This window comes from Eurosta solidaginis, chromosome 5 (assembly GCF_040869045.1).
Source record: "Eurosta solidaginis isolate ZX-2024a chromosome 5, ASM4086904v1, whole genome shotgun sequence".
Lineage (NCBI taxonomy): Eukaryota > Metazoa > Arthropoda > Insecta > Diptera > Tephritidae > Eurosta > Eurosta solidaginis.
Window position 1 is genome coordinate 142,803,232 of NC_090323.1, and position 21,526 is coordinate 142,824,757.

A 21,526-nucleotide genomic window follows, 5' to 3' on the forward strand; every position below is an offset into this window, starting at 1 on the left:
AAAGCATTAGAAATTATTTTAACATATCCAGTGGAGACAGTAACAGATGAAGATACAAAATTAAAGCTAATGAAAATTTACCATAATGATCCCATTTCTGGTGGACATTGCGGAATGAAAAGACTTTACGCAAAACTACGAACAAAATTTTATTGGAAGAACATGACTCGTTATATATCGAAATATATCAAAAGTTGTAAAGATTATCTTTTAAACAAGGTTAAACCAAAAACGAAAGAAAAACTCGTTTTAACACCAACTCCTTGTAAACCATTTGATCTACTAGTTATAGATACAATAGGACCTCTTCCTGAGTCCAAACACGGTAACAAGTTCGCAGTTACCATGATTTGCGACATTACCAAATATCTGGTAACAGTTGCTATACCAGACAAATCAACAAAAACAATTGCTTCAGCCATTTTCGAAACATTTATTTTAACCTACGGCGTAATGAACGCCATAAAATCAGATTTAGGTACAGAATTTAAAAATGAATTATTTGAAGAATTAACTAAACTTTTAAATATTAAACATAATTTTTCAACTGCATACCATCACGAAACTGTTGGTACAATTGAACGTAATCATAGAGTTTTTAATGAATACTTACGTGCATATTTAAACAATACTTTTTATGATTGGGATATTTACTTAAAATACTTTACTTTCCTACACAATACAACAACTAGCACAGTTTTCGACAATAAATTTTCTCCCTTCGAGTTAGTATTTGGTAAAAAGGCAACTTTGCCTCATGAATTACGAAAAGAAAAAATTGATCCACTTTACAATGCCGAAAACTATGCTAAAGAAATTAAATTTAGAATGCAAAAAACACATGAAATGGCAAACAATTTAATAATTAAAAATAAAATACAATCCAAAACGTTTTATGATAGAACGGCACGACCATTAGCTATTAAAATAGGCGATAAAGTTCTTGTACAAAAAGAACAACGCCAGAAACATGAAAATATATACCAGGGTCCTTTTGTTGTAATTAAAATTAACGACCCTAATGTTACTATTTTTGATGAAACAACAAAAAAAGAAAAGACTGTACATAAAAATAGAATAAACAAAATAAATTAATAAATACAGGAATATTACATTCATATGTACATACAATTTATTTACAAACAGCCAAGAAGGCAGAAGAAAACAAATATAATTTTAAATCTCGGAAAAATACAAATATAAATGTTGAATCTAGCATGTGCATCAATGCAAAATGTAAAACACAAAAAAAAAAATATTTTCCACCATGTATTTATATATATATCTTAATATAAAATTTAGGAAATTGAAAATTCATAATTGAATTATATACAATTTAAATTTATTATAGAAAAAAAAAAACATAAAGAAAAAAATATTAATGTAATTTTAACATTTTTTAATTTATTCTTACAACGAATATAAAATTGCTCCGGACGAACGAATTTCAAAAAGGAAGGTACACCCTAATATTTTCGTTCATCCGAACCAATTAATAGAATACAAAAGAAGAATATGGCACACGTGTGTAATTTGCCAAATTGTTCTTTTGAAAAGGAAGGGTGATATAAGGAACATAAGCATTGGAGCAATATATTATAAGGTATTCTATGTGGTTGGGCCTTAAGTTGTATTTGACAGGCGCGTGCAGGTGGCAACGCGCATGTCAAATACAACTGCGGCCCACGTCACTGAATAGAATTAGAGACTGGCACAATAATTTAGATACTGACACAATAATTTTCCGGTTTTTTCATGAACGACGTGCTTTTTGTATTTCTAAGAAATCAAAAATAAAGTAATTCTTTTAAAAAGAGAAGTAAATTCGATTTGAGTCTTTTTAATGGAAGTGAAGGTCTGGCGGAGACGGCCACCACGACACCTCGTTTAAATTTAGTGACAATATATACCATGGCGACGATTTGGAGGCGGCGCCCTCTAAAACACCTATATCCGAGCAGGGAACGCTACATGGCGTTTGCACGAAGAACGCAAACCAGGTAAACCGAAGGTACCTAACACCGGTCCAACACCGGTTTGGCGAACCACAGTATTTCTGAGTAGAACACCTTTCCGCGTAGGCGGCCTTCGGCCGCGCTTATAAAAAATAACCCGTAGCCGGTCCAACACCGGCTTCGAAAACCACAGTATTTCTGAGTAGAACACCTTTCCGCGTAGGCGGCTTTCGGCCGCGCTTATAAAAAATAACCCTTAGCCGGTCCAACACCGGCTTCGCGAACCACAGTATTTCTGAGTAGAACACTTTTCCTCTAAAACGTGTAAAATCAGACGAATAATCCTATTACTACTACTACTGTTAATTTGTGGAAATGGATATGGTAAGACCGCACTTATTCTACTTGGTACTTTTTAGATGTGGCAGCACAGATTTGTAATGTCATAAAATATATACACACATAAAATAAAATATATATACACATATATATACACATATAAAAGTTTTATAGAAATTTGCAAACTTTAACAACAAATAACTTTTAAATTATAAGTTTGCGCCCTTTAAAATATATATATTTGTGATCGGGAGAACTCCCTCTTTCATTTGATAGCAAGTGTAACCCCGAACTCGGGGCTGCTGAACTAAATCGCTGCCAAATCCTGTTATAAATTAATAAAAAAATAAAAAGAACATATTTTTCCGCCAACTAATTTGCAACTTAGAAAAACGGAACTACGATCGAAATGCAGAATACACAAAATCGAACGATTCGAAGTTGGATGGAAAGAGATTGGAACACAGAATACCAAATCGAAAAAATTCCAATCCAAGTCGAAATGCAGAATAGGGGTGAATGTTGGCATTATGGTAGGCAGAAATCGAGGCGTAGTAACTCTATGAAGGCAACTTCAACCTTATGTCAACAGGCATAATATTTATTTGAAAGACACCGTTGTGTGTAAGGCTTATAGCTCATATAAAGTGAAACTTACCTAAGGAATTATTATAAGCCATAAGGTAGAATATAACAACTTTATTAGAAGGCTTATCGACCAACAAAAATAAGGCTTATTGAAAGAAACTACTTGCTGTATTAGGTCCCTTTATATAGGGCTTATATATAGCCCACCCCAAATCAGGCTTACATAAGCTGTTATAGTAACGAGGTTGAATAAGGGATTGGTGTACCATAGTATAACCTCATTATCAGCCCAATTTTAAATATTCCCTCGGAATTTTGCTCTCGCGGATTTTTTATTCCCGCGGAAAAATCCCCCAGTTCTTTTCTCCCAGGAATTTCGAATTTTCGAAGTCAGATGTTTTGTTAATTGAAATTTCGTTGCGCATTTCTTATTTTGTTTAAAAAATTGAGAAGTTTAATTATTGTTGTGAATTTGTTTGAAATTAAGAAATAAAGTATAGACAATGCACTGTATTGCATTTCATATGATATTCACTGAAATGAGCAATGAATTGGTGCCACACCAACACGAACAGAGGAGCATAAGAACAAGACGGCGGGATAACAAAAATCCGCTAAAGTTGCCTGTTTCCATTCAGCAAAGCAATTTTCTGGGGGCCAAGTCGAGCTGAATTCGTCTTTCGTCCTATGCCAAAATCTATTTAAGCCTTCTTAAAACATCCTTGCGCAATTTGTGGATGGCTGTATCAATTACCAAGAGCTCTTCCGTCGCTTATGATATACTTTTCGACTTAAAATAAAGAATATTGTGGTAGAATGTACATATTTTAGCACAAATTTGTACAAATAAGTGTTCTTTCTTAAAAGAAAGCTTTCAGTAATTCAACAATCGCATTCGCGCCATCTATCGGTTGATAGCCTAAAATAAATTATACCATCTACGCCTGTGCTGCCACCTGGTTCCAACTCATCTATTTTTTGGAGTATTTTTTAAATTTTTTTATTTTTTTTTGGAACACTATGTCTCAAAATTCTGGAAAGCGTCGTGGCGAGACCTTGGGCAATGAAGCTGAAACAATTAAAAAGGCTCCTCGTCTAAGCGATACATCTCCTAACCTCATCCGTACAATCGACCAACGACTCATAAAGTACAATGACTCGTTGTCCAATAAAATAATGGAAGCAGAAAAGCGTATGATGGAGTTTACATGCAGAAAACTGGAAGATAAATTTGAAGGCCTGAAGAAGGAGTTAAACGAGTTAAGTGGTAGAATTAATCGCATGGAGGGTATGTTTGAGAGGATTGGGCACCTCGAAAATGAAATAGCCACACTAAAACAGAGAGTATGTAAGCAGGAAAACTTTATATCCAAGCAAGAACTCCAAATTGCTGCATGCGACGTCCGAGTTCATGGGATTCCCTTCGAGGAAGGGGAAAACTTACAAAAGATTTTCCACCACCTCTGCTTCACGCTAAACTTACAGCCACCCCCCCTAAAAAGTGTTTTTCGGCCGAAACGCAAACTACCCCACGGTACGGTTGATCCCGCCGTTATCATTAAATTTTACACACCCGCGGACCGAAATACGCTGCTGAAAACGATTGCGAGCTTCAGGCGCCACAACAACACCAAAGGGCTGCGACTCGTGCATGTGGGAATAAATTCCAATGAGCCTATCTTTGTTAATGCATCGCTGACCAAAAACAACTATGAGATATTCAAGGCTGCGATCCATCTAAAGAAGAGGAAAAAGGTTTCATCGGTGTTCACAATGCGGGGTGTGGTGCATATAAAGCGAAAATTCGGCGACCGACCCGAAGCAGTCCCCAGCCTGAGTTTTCTCGAGAGTCTCGACATGGAAACCAATACTTCCTTTCGTGAAGACGTCACGCCGGTTGCGAACAACGCCCTGGAGGGCCACCAAAGGCTTAATTAACAGCCCCCTGCTAATAAATATTTCTCTTTGCTCTCTTCTAATCTATTCCTTCTCTGTCTTTTTCTCCACCTACAACATCACAAAATCATTAATTATGTTGTTAGCCAAATTCAGTGTAAATCATTCACTTAATTATTTTTATAATGTTGGTCTCCGATAATGAGTCCCCGAGTTCCAAAGACTGTATATCTACTTTGTTGCGCATAGTCAGCAAAAAAGCCAACGGGCTGAAAGTTATTCATATCAATGCGCAAAGCCTTTATAAAAAGCTTGACGAGTTGAGGTTTCTGTCAGAAGGCTCCGATATTGATGTCATATGTGTTTCAGAAACATGGTTTTCTTCGTTTCATAGAAATGATATGGTGAAGATAAATGGCTACCAACTTTTCAGAGTTGATAGAAGTGGTCATGGTGGTGGTGTTGCGATATATGTAAAAAGTAGTGTGTCCTGTAAATTGTGTTGTTGTTCTAGTCCAGGTGATCCTGTGGAATATGTGTTTGTTCATATGTTTTCTGATAATAATAGTAGGCTTCTTATCGGCTGTGCATATAGACCGAATCGACTAGTAGATTTTTCCGCGTTTATTGAATTTCTTCAATCGTTACTATTAGACTATGACAATATTATCATCGCTGGAGATTTTAATAGTAACCTACTGGTGGATGCCACTTTAAAACAAAGCATGGAATCTCTGGGACTTTTTCCCACAAACTGTGCTATACCAACGCATTTCACAAATACTAACTCTTCTCTATTAGATTTATTTTTTGTCAATGATCTTCATAAAATGATTCACTACACGCAACTATCCGCCTCCTGCTTCTCAAAACACGACCTGGTATTCCTAAACTACAACTTCCAAACATCATGTAGGCCAAGTTCGTTTGCGTATCGCGATTACAGAAGTATAGATTATTATTCCCTTGCTGAGTCCGTTGAGTCGGTTGAATGGAGCTTGATTCGTACGTTAACATCGGTTGATGACCAGACATAGTTTCTGCAGGATAATATAAATAAGTTATTCGATGATCACGTTCCACTAAAAATAAAAACACCTAAATACAAGAATAGCCCTTGGTTCAATGCTACATTAAAACACCTTATCCACCTTCGTAACCAAGCCTACTCACGGTGGAAAAGGTACAAAACAGTCGAAGCGCATAGCTGCTTTAAAACAGCTCGGCTTATTGCAAACAAAGCCATAAGGCTGGCCAAGGCAAATTATTTTAAGTATAAGTTTAGTTCTGCTTTGAATACAAAAGAAAAGTGGAACAAAATCAAACAAATAGGAATTGGTAAGCCCAAAAGTGACCTGTCTCATCCCCCTGATGTCGACATCAACGAAATAAATAATACTTTTGTAAGACTACCAAACTCAGCCGACAATGTGTGTATTGATAACTACTCCGTGCGTGTTAATGTTGACACTAGCCCTTTCGAGTTTGTTTGTGTCGATAATTGTGATGTTTTCCAAGCCATACTTTCTGTGAAGTCTAACGCAATGGGGCTTGATGGTATATGTTCAAAGTTTTTAAAAGTCATTCTTCCCAAAATCCTTCCCCACATTACTTACTTGGTCCACTCAATTTTGACGACCGGTGTCTTCCCAATATACTGGAAAGCTGCAAAAGTTATTCCAATCCGTAAACAAAATAATGAGTATCGACCAATAGCCATACTCCCTTTCCTCTCTAAGGTCGTTGAACGTATTCTACATGGGCAAATCGTATCATATGTACATGAATACAAGCTCCTGTCAGATAGTCAGTCCGGTTTCAGGTCAAAGCGGAGCTGTACAACGGCACTATTATCTGTGACAGAAGAAATTCGTGAGCGAGTGGATGAAAGTTACATTGCCTTCTTAACACTTCTTGACCACTCCAAAGCTTTCGATTCTGTAGACCACACTCTGCTCTGTAGGAAGCTGGAAAACCTATTTAACTTCTCTGGTCATGCAGTTGCCCCTATAAGATCATATCTTGGCGATAGGACTCAAGCAGTATGTATAGATGGTGAAAAGTCTGACTTCCTTCATGTCTTAAGAGGCGTCCCTCAAGGCTCTATCCTGGGTCCTCTGTTATTTGTTCTGTACATCAATGACTATTGTAATGTTCATATCTACGCTGATGATGTGCAGTTATTTACGTGTTGTCCTCGTGATCAAACTAGCTTGTGCATAAGTAACTTAAACCACGATTTGAATCAAATATTTTCATGGGCTGCTATGAATCGCTTATGTATAAACCCGAATAAGTCAAAATGTATTGTTATTTATAGAAGGTCTTTTCCCACTAATGATTTAGAGAATGTAGTGTTCGACAATTCCGTTATAGAATACGTAGATACGGCGAAAAACTTAGGTGTAATTTTTAACAAAACATTGACATGGAAAGACCATATTTTTAGAACGGTTGGGAAAATGTATGGAATGCTTCGTACACTATGGTTAACACAGTATTTCACGCCTTTGCACATAAGACTACTTCTGGCTACGGCGTACTTAATACCTACGCTACTCCATGGTTGTGTGATTTACTCAAACTGTGACTATCTGTGCAAGAACAAACTAAATGTTGTTTACAACAACATTGTTAGATATGTTTATGGGTTGAAAAGATTTGACCACGTATCTCAACATGCTGAAAGGTTGCTAAACATTTCTTTCGAAAATCTTTTAAAAGTCAAAATACTGTCCTTCCTCCATAAATTGATACACACGAAGGAACCTGACTATCTATATCGTAAGCTTATTTTTCTGCAATCATCAAGATCGGTGCTTCTTCTTAAGCACATCAGATACCGCTCGCTAACCTCTGAGCGCCAATTCTTTGTTACTGCAATACGTCTTTGGAACTCGCTACCTACTAGTCTTCGACTCTTAAGTAATGCTCTGCACTTCAGAATAGAGCTAACATCATTTTTTAACGACTCTTAAACTGGATCTCAAATTGTTGTTGTTAAAATGTTCATTTCTAAGTCCTTTTCCTTTCTCTGTGTCTTCTTTCTTTATTTGTTAAATACTATTCAATCTATAACCAGCCAAAGGTTATCATCACTACTGCTGTCTTTTAATATTTATTAACTACTTTTCTTTAGTTTTAAGATTTACATTTACATACATAAATATTTCACTATTGTCCGCTATATTTAATTTAATTTGATTAATCTAATTTATTATTATAAATGTTAAACTGTTAAATAATTTGTCAAAATTGTTGTGCTAGGAACAAATTTTCAAATAAATACATACATACATACATACATACCAATTCACTTTAACTATTTTGATGCATTCCCTTTAATTTAGCAAGTGAAAAAACTACAAAGATATGGCAGAGAAATATCCCTCTCATAATCGGTTTCCGCTTTTTCGAACATTCTTCAGAATAAGAGGAAAGGGAGAAGTGAAAAAACTCACAAGGAATTTTTATTTAGAATACTAGGAATGGGAGAAGGGAAAAAACTCGCAAGAAATTTTTGTTTAGAATTTGGCTGTATAAGTTTTATTGCACATATAAAATTGCTTGGACTTATAATAAGACACCATCTAACTTCAAATTCCTTTATCCATATTGACAATAACCTATTACAAAACTTTATATAACCGGGGGTCACTCATCGGTAGTGGTTCGGCCAGCCAAGCGTCAAAATTTGAAAGAGAGGTTCTCAGACAGTGTGGAATGTAGAGTTTACATCTTTCATGAGTTCTTTAAAAGGACAAAAAATATCATTTAGCCTTTTTTAGCTTTTTATTTTTGTCAATCTAGCCTTTTTTCTGAAAAACTTCTGACAACACTGGACAGGATAACCCCAACGCATCCAAAAACATCCACATGTGTCATGCGCTGGACATTTTCGTAAGATTTATTTAAAGATATTTTTAGCAAAGTGAAAATTAATGGTGAGAATTAAAAAATTTCGGAAAACCCAAGAAAGAAAAAAAGTAAAGAAAAAATTATTTATGTAAAAAAATATAATAAAAAAATTTTCGGATTCCTTTCAAATACTTAAAGGATGAAAAAATAAATTAAAACCTTCAAACAAAGAAAAAAACAGTAAAAAAAAACAATTTTGTAAAGAGAAAAAGAGAAGAAAAATTTGTTTCGGATTTCTTTTAAGAGTGAAAAAATAAATTAAAAATTTTGAGAAAACCGAACCAAGAAATAAAGAGTTGCGTAGAAGAACAGCAGCCAACATCAATTATATAATTTCAATTTCAACTGACAATCTTTGTAAAGCAACATACTTTTCATTTCTCTAGTTTGTAGTTTTAAGTTGAAAAGTAATTGAATAAATAGAAAACAAAACAATAAACAATAAATGTCATGTGATTGAAAAATAGAACGACGATAAACTACATACTGTTAATATATAAAATAAAATGAAAAACTTCTTGCTGAACGCAGCTATTATCAACTTCAAAGGGCAGCTACAGGTAAAAAGGGGCATATTTCTCTTTTATACAATTTACATTTCCGGGATATTTTGATGTCTGTCCAGCTCAGAATGTAAATACATATGTAGGATATTATTGATGTACATTGATGTGAAGGCAATGAATAGCAAAACATTAATAATTTAAATTTATTTAATAATTTGGGAAAATTTAAACCAGGTGACATCAGGACGGATAAGGCAACAGCTGTTTCGATTATACCTTGTAAATCTCTTTAAAGCCTACCAACCATCGGGTTGGAATCCTACTCCAGGGGGAAAAGATTTGAAGAGATTTACAAGGTATAATCGAAACAGCTGTCGCCTTTTCCGTCCTGATGTCTCGTTGTTTAATTTTTTTTCCAAATTATTGAAAAAAAAAAAATGAATATTGCTTCAAATAATTTCCGCTTAATTTATAAATTAGTAATTTCATTTTTATAAAATATTCAAATCTTAGATTTATTTTATCACTTTTATTATATGAAATATTGCAACATTAAAACGCTTCTTAGGAATTTTAAACATAAAAAACAAATAAAGCCAAAAATAGTAATTTAAAAATAAAAAAAACTTGGAAAGAAACTTTTTTTTATAAAAAGCTTTTACATTAATGGTGTTCTTTTATCGACTTGGCTCTTCGTCCTTAACAAAGAGGGCTGAAAAATTATAACAATGAAATCAATAAAAAAACAATTGAAAATGTCTGTATAAATTTTCCAGACCAATTCGGACGACCTGTTTGTTTCTTCTGTCGCACAAATATATGTACATATATGGACAAAAAGTTTCTGAAAAGCTTAGTGCTTATTGGAATGCGTGCTTAACACTTGCAATAAAAGGAATTACTTCCAAATGAGTTCACCTATCTTCACTGACAAGAGACTGCTTTCACTTTTGTTAGAGGTTTTGATTTACTCCTTCCAAAACACCAGTATTTATGGCAGTACAATAAATTGCTATTACCGCACTACTCTTGCTCAGAGTACAGAAATGTTGTCTGAACAAAGTTCAATCACGTACGTTGCAATGATTATTTGCACATATGTAGAGGTTGCAACAGGGCTTTATACCAGAAGTCATTTTGCGTAAGTCCCTTATAAAATGCATTCAGATAGTGGATACATCTATACGTGCATTCCGAGCTTAAACATTTAGCTCAACAGTTTTATTTAAATTTTTATCCTATTTTGGTTCCTCCCGCATTAAAGTTAGTTATTAAAGAAAATCAGTCATGTCATTCTACGGAGATTCGAAACAATTCCACCTTGTTGGAGTTGTAAAAGTAACCCCTCTCCAAAGGCTTTTGGGAGTATTGTCAACGTCGAATTTAACAATTTACTTAATAGGTGAAATAAATCTAATTACAGAAATATGGTATTTAAGGCCCTAGTTCTCGATTCTACCACAAAGTTCCTACAAAATTTAATGTATATATGTACATACATATGTATGACCGTCGAAGAAAGGGTAAAAATATCTATGCATGTATGTAAAAGTGCATTTTGCTCACCTCTATCTAAACAGCGAATAACGTACAAAAACACGTTATCTAGAAAAATCGGGAAAAAATGTGTACCTCTCCCAACGAATTTTTAGTTTCAATCTTTTTTCGTAAGAGGTGAGCTATTCTACACCTTTTTCAGATTAAAAGGGGAAACCTTAAATTAAAAATCAGATAATTCAGTTTAAAATGGGAAAATTTCAATTTTAAATCAGGGGTTTCAACTTAAAGTGAGAAAGCTTCATTTAAAAACGAGAATTCTCCATTTTAAAATTGGATTGTTCACTTAAAAATGAGAAAATTTCGGGTCAAAAAAAGAAAAACTCAATTAAAAATCAGATTAGGCAATTCAAAATAAGACACCTTCATTTTAAAATAGGAATGAGAATATAATATCGTATGTGCTTAAGTTTTAAATAACAACCACCATGCACAACAGCACCTCTTTATTGAAAAAGACATCAATTAGGCAACGAAAAATCAGAGTTACCTATGCGAAATATGACAGGAAATGAAAATAATAATATTATTAATCGAGTAAAACATAGCAGCAGTAATAATGCAGTTCCAGGAAAATTGTGCTATTTGCTTTTAAAAAATGGATAGATGAGTGATTTCGCGTATTCTACCATGTAAGCACCTATTTCACCAACACTGCATCCGTTCTCTATTGAACAGGGATGACAAAATGTGCCCAATTTGTGGCCAAGAAATAGATGGTATAGTCAAATGCAGATAAGCTAAAAACTTTGTATACAGATATGTATTTATATACATATAATTTTTCAGATACCGAAGAATGTTCGAGAAAAGTTTATAAGAAAAACTCAAAGGAAGACGAAAATAGAGTTGTGGCCACTACTGCACGTGCGGAAGACTGGGTATCTCTCGAAGCACAATTAGGTGTCTTGTACAAAGCTGCTTGAGGCTGGATAAAATCTGGACGCACCGAACATGAAACAAGAGGCGGCTGCAAACCCAAGCTTCTTTCTCGGGAACAAGTCGATGTCATGGTTTCGTGGTTAGAGCAGAACTGCAGTATTAACCTTACTGCAATTCAAACGCGAGTTTGTGCTGAGTTCAACGTGGCCATGACTCTTTCAACGATTAGCATTTACCTTGACGGTAAATTGTACATACGAAAAGCTGTACATACAGAGCCAATAACAATGAAAAGCAACATTAATATAAAAAAAAAATTATAATTTGCGACAATACTCTGTCACTCTACAATAGAGAACGCTGTAGGTAACCATTTAGGTGGGCGATCGCAGGTGTTACATCCTGGCTCTTATTCGCCGATGATCAACCCTATTGAAACCATTTGGGCTAAAATAAAAACATATGTTAAGAGTCACGTGACCATTCCCATTGCAGTACTTGTAAAATTTGGTGGACGGAGCTAATGTAACCATAGCTGGCGGTGCATGTGCACGAGCGTTTCAACATTAATCCTCTTTCCATACATATGCTGTAGCTTTAGAAAATATGCCTGTAAGCAAAAAGTTATAATCAAATTGTTATAACATTTTTCTTTCTCATTTTCGATTGGCGGATTCTCGTTTTAAAATAAAAGTTTCTGTTTTTGAAATGATAGTTTCTTATTTTTAAATGAAATATTCTCGTTTCCAAGTGGCTTGTCTTATTTTTAAATAAAGGTTTCCTATTTTGAAATGAAAAATTCCTATTTTGAAGTGACTTTTCTGAACTTCAAATGAAAGTGTCTCTTTTTAAACTGAAGTTTTCTTATTTTAAATTGACTATTCTGATTTTCAAAAGAAATTTTCTCACATTGAACTGAAGCTTTCTAATTTTAATTTGTCTATTCTGATTTTCAAATGAAGCTTTCTTATTTCAAGTTGAAGTGTTCTCATTTTAATATGAAACTGGTGTAGAATCCATTGTACAGACCGGTCGACATTGAGCTCAGGAATCCGGTTCCATAAATAACTTAAAAAATAAAGATTTGAGAGATGGTTAACTCTAGACATAGGTGTGCGATATGTATTTTAAGTGTCCGTTGTTTCCCAAGCAGTGTTTTTTTGTTGCCTCTTTATTTTTTTTATCGTATATTACATTTTCTATACAAGGTTGTATACAAAACTGGATCTTCGCTTATTAATTTTAACAATTTGGAAAGCATGCCATATAGTCGGTAATGTCTAAGATCGTTTGTAGAAATAAATTGTTTTCCACAAATGTATGTGTCCATCTATAGGTAGATAACTTTAGTTACTTTTAAGCACAAATTGTTTTTGTTTTATCAATAAATGTGTATATATCACTATGGTATATATAAATGTTTTTTGTTTGTTACAACAACAGCAGTTAAACTGTTTTTTTGGGATATGAAGTTTAAATGTGTAATCGATACAACAAGGAAAGGAGTTTTTATAGATTTCAGGGAAAAAGTTAGCCAAACTTTAATTTGCAATTTAAAAGTTATTTAACAATATGATATACATAAATAGTTTAATTTTAACAAAAAATAAAAATCTGGAAATTTCATCAAGTTGTATCTAATAGTATTTCTGTTTTCAAAATTTATTTAAAAAACATTAAAATTTTCATTACAAAAAAAATTAGGCTGGTCAAATTCGCTTCCAATCCGGCCTCTTCATACCGACTGGCAAAGCTTTGACTATCAATTTCTTGTTTTGTTTGAGAATCACAAATACCGCTTAAGAGCAAGTTTGTCAATTTTCGGCTTATGCTTTTTCATTGGTCAATTTGGAAAACGTTAAAAATTACGTAAACACTTAAACACACATTGAACTTTTGAACAATTAAATGGATGATGATTTTTACAATCGATAGTTATGCGCAAAATCGGAACCCACATAACGAGTCGAATTTGTTGGAAGCGAACATTAAATGCAAAATTCACAGTTAACAAACAATTTTGTTGCAAAATTAACGGCTTTGCCAAACAAATAAAAACTAGGTGGGAAATAACGGACACTCTGTTCCGTATACAATGTATTGTATAGTAAAACGAAATATTTTGCTTAGTTTCATTGACAACTATTTTTAAATCATCTCAAAGTAAATCAGGAATGCTACTTAAAATAACGTTTACTAATAAATTTGTAAACTTATATTTGCATTTATGTAATATAATTTCATGTGCATTTATGCACATATATTCGATATTTAAAAACAACATAATTTTTTAGATTTTAACTATTTGAATTTTGGTTTGTAGGAAACTTTAAAAAAAATGTATACCGTATTTAATACCTTTTTAACTTCCAATAAGATTAAAATCTTCAATGCCGTTTTGTCGATTTAAACACATTCTTTTTGTCGTTCCTTAGTAATTTGTGTTAACACATTTACGACGATTCTTTTGCATTTTTTCTATATTCTCTTTAATTGAGGGTTTTTGATAGAAACCTTGAACGATCGAAGTGACCGCCAAAACTGTTGCAATAAATTGATTGATTGATATCTCCCAATTATGCAGATCTAAAGAGCTATCACTGCTGCTTCCACCTCTACGGCCACCAGAATTTTGTTTCAATTCATCTTCGTAAGCTTGAAACAATTTAGTTGTCGCATTTGTATCCGCACATGGAGTGGTTGGGTTACCATTATTGTCTGGCTGTTTTTGAAAATAAAGATGTGATATATTTCTATAAATGTGTCAAAAACATTTCAAGGGTGAATACGTACTTCATCGCCGTTACCCAAATTCAGCTGAGTAAAACTATCCAAGCTTATTTCTTTCCTCATGTTGTTGTTGCCAAGCTCTATGAGATTTTCATCTGAAAAGGTTAACATATTCGGTATAAGTTTATATGTTTCTTTTGAGGTATATGGTTTAAAATTACATGACTAAGCCAAGTAGATAATACAAACTAGGGCGTCTTAGTTTGGGTGTAACAGAACATTATACCTATCGACTAGAGCTGTAAAGTGGCATTTCGATGCCACTTAATTTTGGGCATACAGCCCCTCGCGCGCCCACACACGCAAAATAAATAAACACCGCACTTGCTTTAATTTTAGTTACTTTTTTATTAAAGTTCTCTTATGTTTGTTTGTTAAGTTGCTTTAAGTTTTATTTGCAAAATAAATGTTTAGTTTTAATAAACCTAGTCCTTAGTTATTTTATTCTTAGTTTTATTAACTACGCCGTTCTTTCTCGCGTGTATTGCGGCAGCCGGTTCACTTCAAACTCTGCCCAAAAACTCAAAACTGCTGACGCTTCAAAGCAGCCCTGCCGCTATGCCAAAAGTGCATAGCGGTAAAATCGCATGATGCAGTGGCGTGATAGAGTCGAGTAACGGAAGATTCAGCCAATCAGAATTCTCTCCGTCATTCGACTCTCTCACCCAGTAACACCAAGTACATACATGCATGGTTGCATGTGGGGGTGATGCCAGCTATTTTAGTTTTTAGTTTTATTTTAGTTTTTAGTTGGCTGGCACTACATGACGCTACATCATCCCCCTTTGGAAAAGAAGAATTTGGCAAGGTGATCAGTCTTGCCACATTCTTCTTTAGGCTTTACTAGGGTTAAGATATAAATTTATAAGAAAATGAAATATGTAAAAAATAATGTTTTTAGTTTGAAGTGAACCGTTACTATTTATATGCTTATTATTAAATTGAGTAAATATATATTTATTAAGTATTTCAATCTAACATATGAATTTTGTACATTAGGCCGTAATAAGAATTAACATTAATAGTTTGTTTAGTTTGGCCTTCATTGGCGTGTTCTTAAAGTAGGTTTATATTTAAAGATTATTTTCGGTTATCAATTTAATTAATTTTTTGTATACGATTTTTGTGTACAATTTTTTCAATTTTATTAATTTCATCAAAAATTTTTACATTTGGTCCATCGATATTCTTTATTATGTAGGGACCTTGATATATATTTCTATGTTTATTTCTCGGTTCTGTTTCCACTAAAACCCTATCATTAATTTTAATTTCTAAAGGCTTAGCCGTTTTATCGTATAATTCTTTATTTCTAATTTTATGTTTACTAATCAAATTTCTTGCCATTTTATGAGATTTTTGCATTCTATATTTTAGTTCTTTTGTATAATTTTCTACATTATAGATCGGACCGATTTGTTCCTTTTGTAATTCATGTGGCATTGTAGATTTTCTGCCAAATATTAATTCGAAAGGAGTAAATTTATTATCAAAAACCGAACTACTTGTAGTATTATGTAAAAATGTAAAATACTTCAAATACGTATCCCAATCTGAATACGTTTCATCTAGATATGCTCGTAAATATTCGTTAAAGACTCTATGGTTTCTTTCAACAGTACCAACAGTTTCGTGGTGATAAGCTGTTGAGAAATCATGATTAATTTTTAAAAGTTTTGTTAATTCCGAGTATAATTCATTTTTGTATTCCGTCCCTAAATCGGATCTAATGGCTCTCATTGTACCATATGTTAGTATAAAGGTTTCAAAAATAGCACATGCGATAGTTTTTGCTGATTTATCTGGTACAGCTACTGTTACCAGGTATTTAGAAAAGTCACAAATCATAGTAACAGCGAACTTGTTACCATAGTTTGATTCTGGAAGTGGACCTATTGTATCGATAATCACTATGTCAAATGGTTTACAGGGTGTTGGAGTAAGGACAAGATTTTCTTTTGTTTTTGGTCTCACTTTATTTAAAAGACATTTATTGCAATTTTTCACAAATTTCGCTATATCACGTGTCATGTTTTTCCAGTAATATTTAGTTCTTAATTTGGCATATAACCTTTTTGTTCCGCAATGGCCTCCTAACAGTGGATCTTCGTGATAAATTGTCATAAGTTTTTGTTTCTGTTCATTGTCTGTTACGGTCTCTACAGGGTCCGTCAATATTATTTGTAATGATTTTAAAATTTCATTTCCGCGGATTTTAAAATTCGTAATTGAAAAATTATTGAAAAATATATCATTTTTTGGCCATTCTAATTGTTTAATATTGTGATTGTCGGCTGCTTTTTCCAGCCTCGAAAGTAACTCATCTAAATTCGTTATTTCGTTAGCAGTCACGATATTAAGTAAATTATATTTTTTATGTTTTAAATGCGCATAAATTTGTAAATTGGAAATCTCCTTATGTTTATTATATTGTATTGTTGATTTTACTCGCGGTATCTTTTTTGAAAAATCGTATGAAAATTTATCATAAACTTGTACTTTATTATCGTTAGAGGTCGTATCATTTAAACTTATTTTTTCATTTTGTAATTCTTGTTGTTTAATTTGTGATCGCGTTTTAACGGCTAAAACGTGTTTTGTCGAATCTTTAATCTCGTCTATACTTATACGCGAAAGAGCATCAGCCACAACATTCGATTTTCCTTTAATATATTCAATTGTAAAATTTTACTCTGATAAATCTAATCTGATTCTAGAGAGTTTCGAGGAAGGATCTTTCATATTGAATAGATAAACTAATGGTCTATGGTCTGATTTTACCGTGAAATGTGTACCGTAGACATACGGCCGAAAATGTTTTATATCAAAATGTATTGCTAAAAGTTCTAATTCTATGATTGCCTTTTTCTGTTCGGCTTTATTGAAAGATTTTGATGCAAAGCAAATCGGTAAGTCATTATCTCCATGCTTTTGGCTTAATATAGCGCCACAACCACTCTTAGATGCATCTACAGTGATAATAAATTCTTTTGAAAAATCAGGGTATTGTAATAATTGAGGAGACATTAATGATAATCTTAATTTTTCGAAAGCATTTTCGCAAGCATCATCCCAAACAAATTCAACTTTTTTCCGATTTAGACGATTTAAAGGGGCTGCCAGTGACGCAAAGTTAGGTATAAAACGCCTATAATAATTTGCAAATGCAACGAACCGCCTAACAGCGTCCTTGTCTTTAGGCTTAGTGTATTTTTTAATTGCGTCTATTTTTGAGTCATCTGGCAGCAGGCCTTTGGAGGTGCATTTATGGCCTAAAAAAGTTACTTCAGAACGAAGGAAATTGCATTTGTTGGGATTTAACTTTAAATTGAATTTTCTACAAGTTTCGAAAACTTTTTCTAAATTTTTGAGGTGATGTGTCTCGCTACATCCGATGACGATAACATCGTCAATGTACATAAAAGCTTGATTTGGCGAAATGCCTGAAAATGCTAATGACATCATACGTGAAAAAGAGTTTGGTGCTATATTTAAACCGAAAGGTAAAACTTTCCAACGAAAAGCTCCTCGATCTGTACTGAAAAATGTAACGTCTCTAGAATTAACATGAAGTGGTATTTGGTGAAAACCAGAAAAAAGATCTAAAGTCGAAAAATATTTGGCTCTGCCAAGATTGTCGAGTATGTCGTCTACGCGTGCCAACGGAAATTTGTCTGCGATAAGCTTTTTGTTGACTGCTCTGAAATCAACGCACATACGGTAAGACTTTTGGCCTGTAGGATCCTTTTTCGGCACCAAGATTAAAGGGCTGTTATAATTAGAAAAGCTGGGTTCTATTAAATCATTTCGCATTAAATTTTCGACTTGTTTATTAATTTCTTCACGTTGTGTATATGGTAAACGATAATTTTTTATATAGACTGGATTTTTATCAGTTAAACGTAGCTTTTGTTCGTAAAAGTTATTTAAAGTCATACGATCAGTTTTTAAAGCGAATACATCGGCATATTTTAAGCATAAATCTAGTAATTGTTTTTGAGCATAACCCGGCATTTGATTTTTCAAAATTTTCGTTAATTCCTCTAAGCGTTTTTGATCTTTTGAAGTTTCATTGATTTTGTAGACATTGTAGTTGGTGATATCTTCCGTTACGATATTGCAATTGTTGACATGTTTTACTTCGTCAGTAATATTTAAAATTTTTATAACTGGATTATTTGTGTCAACAATGCACTTTGCCGTAAAAACACCATTACAGATTTCTTGCGAGTCTACAAAAACAGGATTATCGCATTTTGGTAATTTAAATAACCGATAAACTTCACATCTCGGAGGAATAACTAAAGAATCGTTACTTGTGCCGTGTAAAATTGGTATATTTGCGTTATCTAATCCGGTATTAATGGTTATACTATCGCTTGCGTAATTAATAATGCATTTATTAAATTTTAAAAAGTCTTTGCCGAGTATTCCGTCTGAAGGTATATTGAAATCGTCGTTAACTACATGTAAAGTATGCGGTATTAAGGATTTATATGCAATTAAGTTGGTTTTTAAGGTTCCTAAAGTTGAAATTGTTTCAGGCGTTACGCCTGTTATGTTGGTTATTTCGTTAGTATTAAAGTTACAATTTTGAGATAAACTTGAAATTTTGATTAAAGAAATATCTGCTTGAGAATCTACTAGAAAAGTACATGGTTTGTAGGAATCGCTACATTGAAGTTCAATAAAATCTGAATAATTAAGGTTCAAGCAGTAGATGGATTTTAATATTTTTGAAGAAGATTCGTTTAATTGTCTAAATCGTGGTTCCGATCCCCCAGTGTTCGCTCCTGAGGGTCGTTCACGTTTAAAGCGCGTACATTGGCATTACTTCGTGAATTTGAACGTCTATTATTATTAGCCAGATCGTTACTACTACTAGGCTGATTGTTTCTATTAGTGCTATATCTGTCATTATTACCTCTATTAGAATTATTGTACCCGTAATTATTATTGTTGTAATTATTTCTATTTTTATTGTTGAATCTCGCATTTGGATTGTTGTATCTATTATTGAAATTATTACCTCTATAATTTCCTCGAAAACTATTTTGCCAATTACCACGAGTACGGAATGCTAGTACTTGTCTCTCTTTTACCTCATTATTACGTTCGACTATCATTTTTGCAACTACGTCTTTTGAATCACTGAAGGTAGTTGAAGCCAGGATGGATTTGACCAATTCTGAACGAGTGTTCAACCTGCACACATTCACTGTTTGCTCTACGGCCATTTCATGTGCCTTGGCTTGTGTCATACCTTCAATAATCAAAGAACGTTCCAATGCGTCGGATAGTTCTTCAACGCGCTTAGCAAAGTCTGAGTAGTTATTATTGATGACATGTAAAGACGCGATTTTACCAGAAACAACTTTCGAGTTGTCGGGTTTTATTCTATTTCTCAAGGCAGTCTTTATGTCATCGACTGAATTTATTACGGTTGGTAATGCTTCGCGTGCTTTTCCCTCAAGTTTGGATTTCAAAAATGCAATAAAAGTACTATTTAAATTTTCATCTGAGAAGACTTCAATTAATTTTATTTTGTCGATAAAAGATTCTAATGCCAGTGGATCGCCGCTGTAGTTGTCCCTAATAATTGAGGCGCAACTGGTAATGAACACCTTTTTCTGTTCTGAGGTTGCCATGATTGAAATATTGTTATTCGATTGTAAATCTGAAGAATTATTTGTTGAAGGCAAATTAGAAGAATTTGAAGTAGAGTGAGAATTGGAAAAGTCAGTTCCTGACTGAAAATTGAAAGTGCTAGTTAGTAGGTTGTCTGAATTATTAGACGAATTTGCTGAAGGCTGAGTGTTTATAATATTAGTTACTGACTGAAAATTTGAAGTATTATTTTCTGCGATATCTGAGTCATTAAATCCTAAAAAATCTTCTTGACGAGCTAGTGAACACCTTCCTTTAGGGCTTGATTTATCGCTGGAATTGCCCTCAGAATCGGACATGTGTTTGAAACAGGGTAATTTTATTGAAAATTATTTTAAAAGAAAGAAAAAAAATTTTTGTAAATCAGGTAAGAATTTTGTAAATCCGAGTATTATTTGAAAATCCTGTTAATATTTGTCGCGTTTGGTATGAATTTTATAAAATGGTAAGTCTGGTTAAGAAAATTATATAATTTGTTTTTTTTTTGAAAACAAAGGAACATCCGGTCTGCGGATTTTCTCTAAATTATAGGCTAGAGAAATGCCTACCCCCCTTCCGTGCCGAACTTAGTCGGACTTACCGACTGTCCCCCACTAGGTTAGCCCCGCTAGCTAACCAATGGACAGGCTGTCCTAAGAAGGACACTTGGTCTGTGGTTTTTCGCCCCCCAGAATGGGCTTTGCAAAAGGAAATAGACAAGCGTGTTCCGGTTTTATTTATTTTGTAAAAACCGAAACAGGCTGGTATATTTTTTTTTCGGACTATTGGAAAAAAATATAAAAAAACCGCACTTGTTTCCACAAACCTAACCAAAATTTTATTTTTTTTCGAATATACGGCGATGTTTACGTCCACATCGCTTTATATTGAAAGTATGAAAAACGTAGTTTGTATCACGGACGCACTGCTTTCTATCAATCTTCTATTATATTGCGGACGCACCGCTATTAATAAAATCTCCAAACTGTTTCACGAGAACATGTATATATATAATTTCTACAGCAAACGAAACGCTTTGTTTAAAATTGTAGTTAATGAAAATTTTTTTTATTTTTTTTCATATTAAATTCATGTGTTATATAAAGGCAAAAATTTCATTTTATGGCATATCATTATATATGTATTAGTGTATGTAATGTATTAAGACTTTTTTTTTTGTATTGAGGGGATATGTTTCTACGTATTTAAACTGTGAAATGTTACTTGTAAATGTTTACAAAAAATACTATTAATGGTTTGAAAGCATTTGAGAAATATTTGGAAAAAGTTATATTTATTTAATTTTTGAAAACCGCAATCGGTTGATTTTCAGCATTTCTAGGCTACATAAAAATAGTACATAAACCTTTGTATGGCGCTTACGATTAAAACAAGTATTTGAAAATAAAATACATACTTTGCTCCTTCCCTTGATATTTCGTGGTTCAT

At 33.4% G+C, this 21,526-nt stretch overlaps 1 protein-coding gene across 2 annotated transcripts in view; it reads right to left on the reverse strand.

Annotated features, from left to right (window-relative positions):
• Positions 1 to 413: 413 nt before the first annotated feature.
• Positions 414 to 21,526, reverse strand: part of Tbc1d8-9 (TBC1 domain family member 8/9) — a 77,485-nt gene continuing 56,372 nt past the window's right edge. Inside the window, exons 14-16 of one of the 2 annotated variants that reach the window (XR_010953663.1) lie at positions 14,435 to 14,526; positions 14,000 to 14,363; positions 414 to 4,619 (exon numbers count right to left, since the gene is read on the reverse strand). Coding sequence is in view for 1 of the 2 variants with exons in the window: in XM_067788891.1 (XP_067644992.1) it covers positions 14,073 to 14,363; positions 14,435 to 14,526 (383 nt within the window). In the remaining variant the exon portion in view is untranslated. Of the gene's footprint in view, positions 4,620 to 4,643; positions 14,364 to 14,434; positions 14,527 to 21,526 lie in introns of those variants that run through there. The other variant, XM_067788891.1, reaches the window with a different exon arrangement.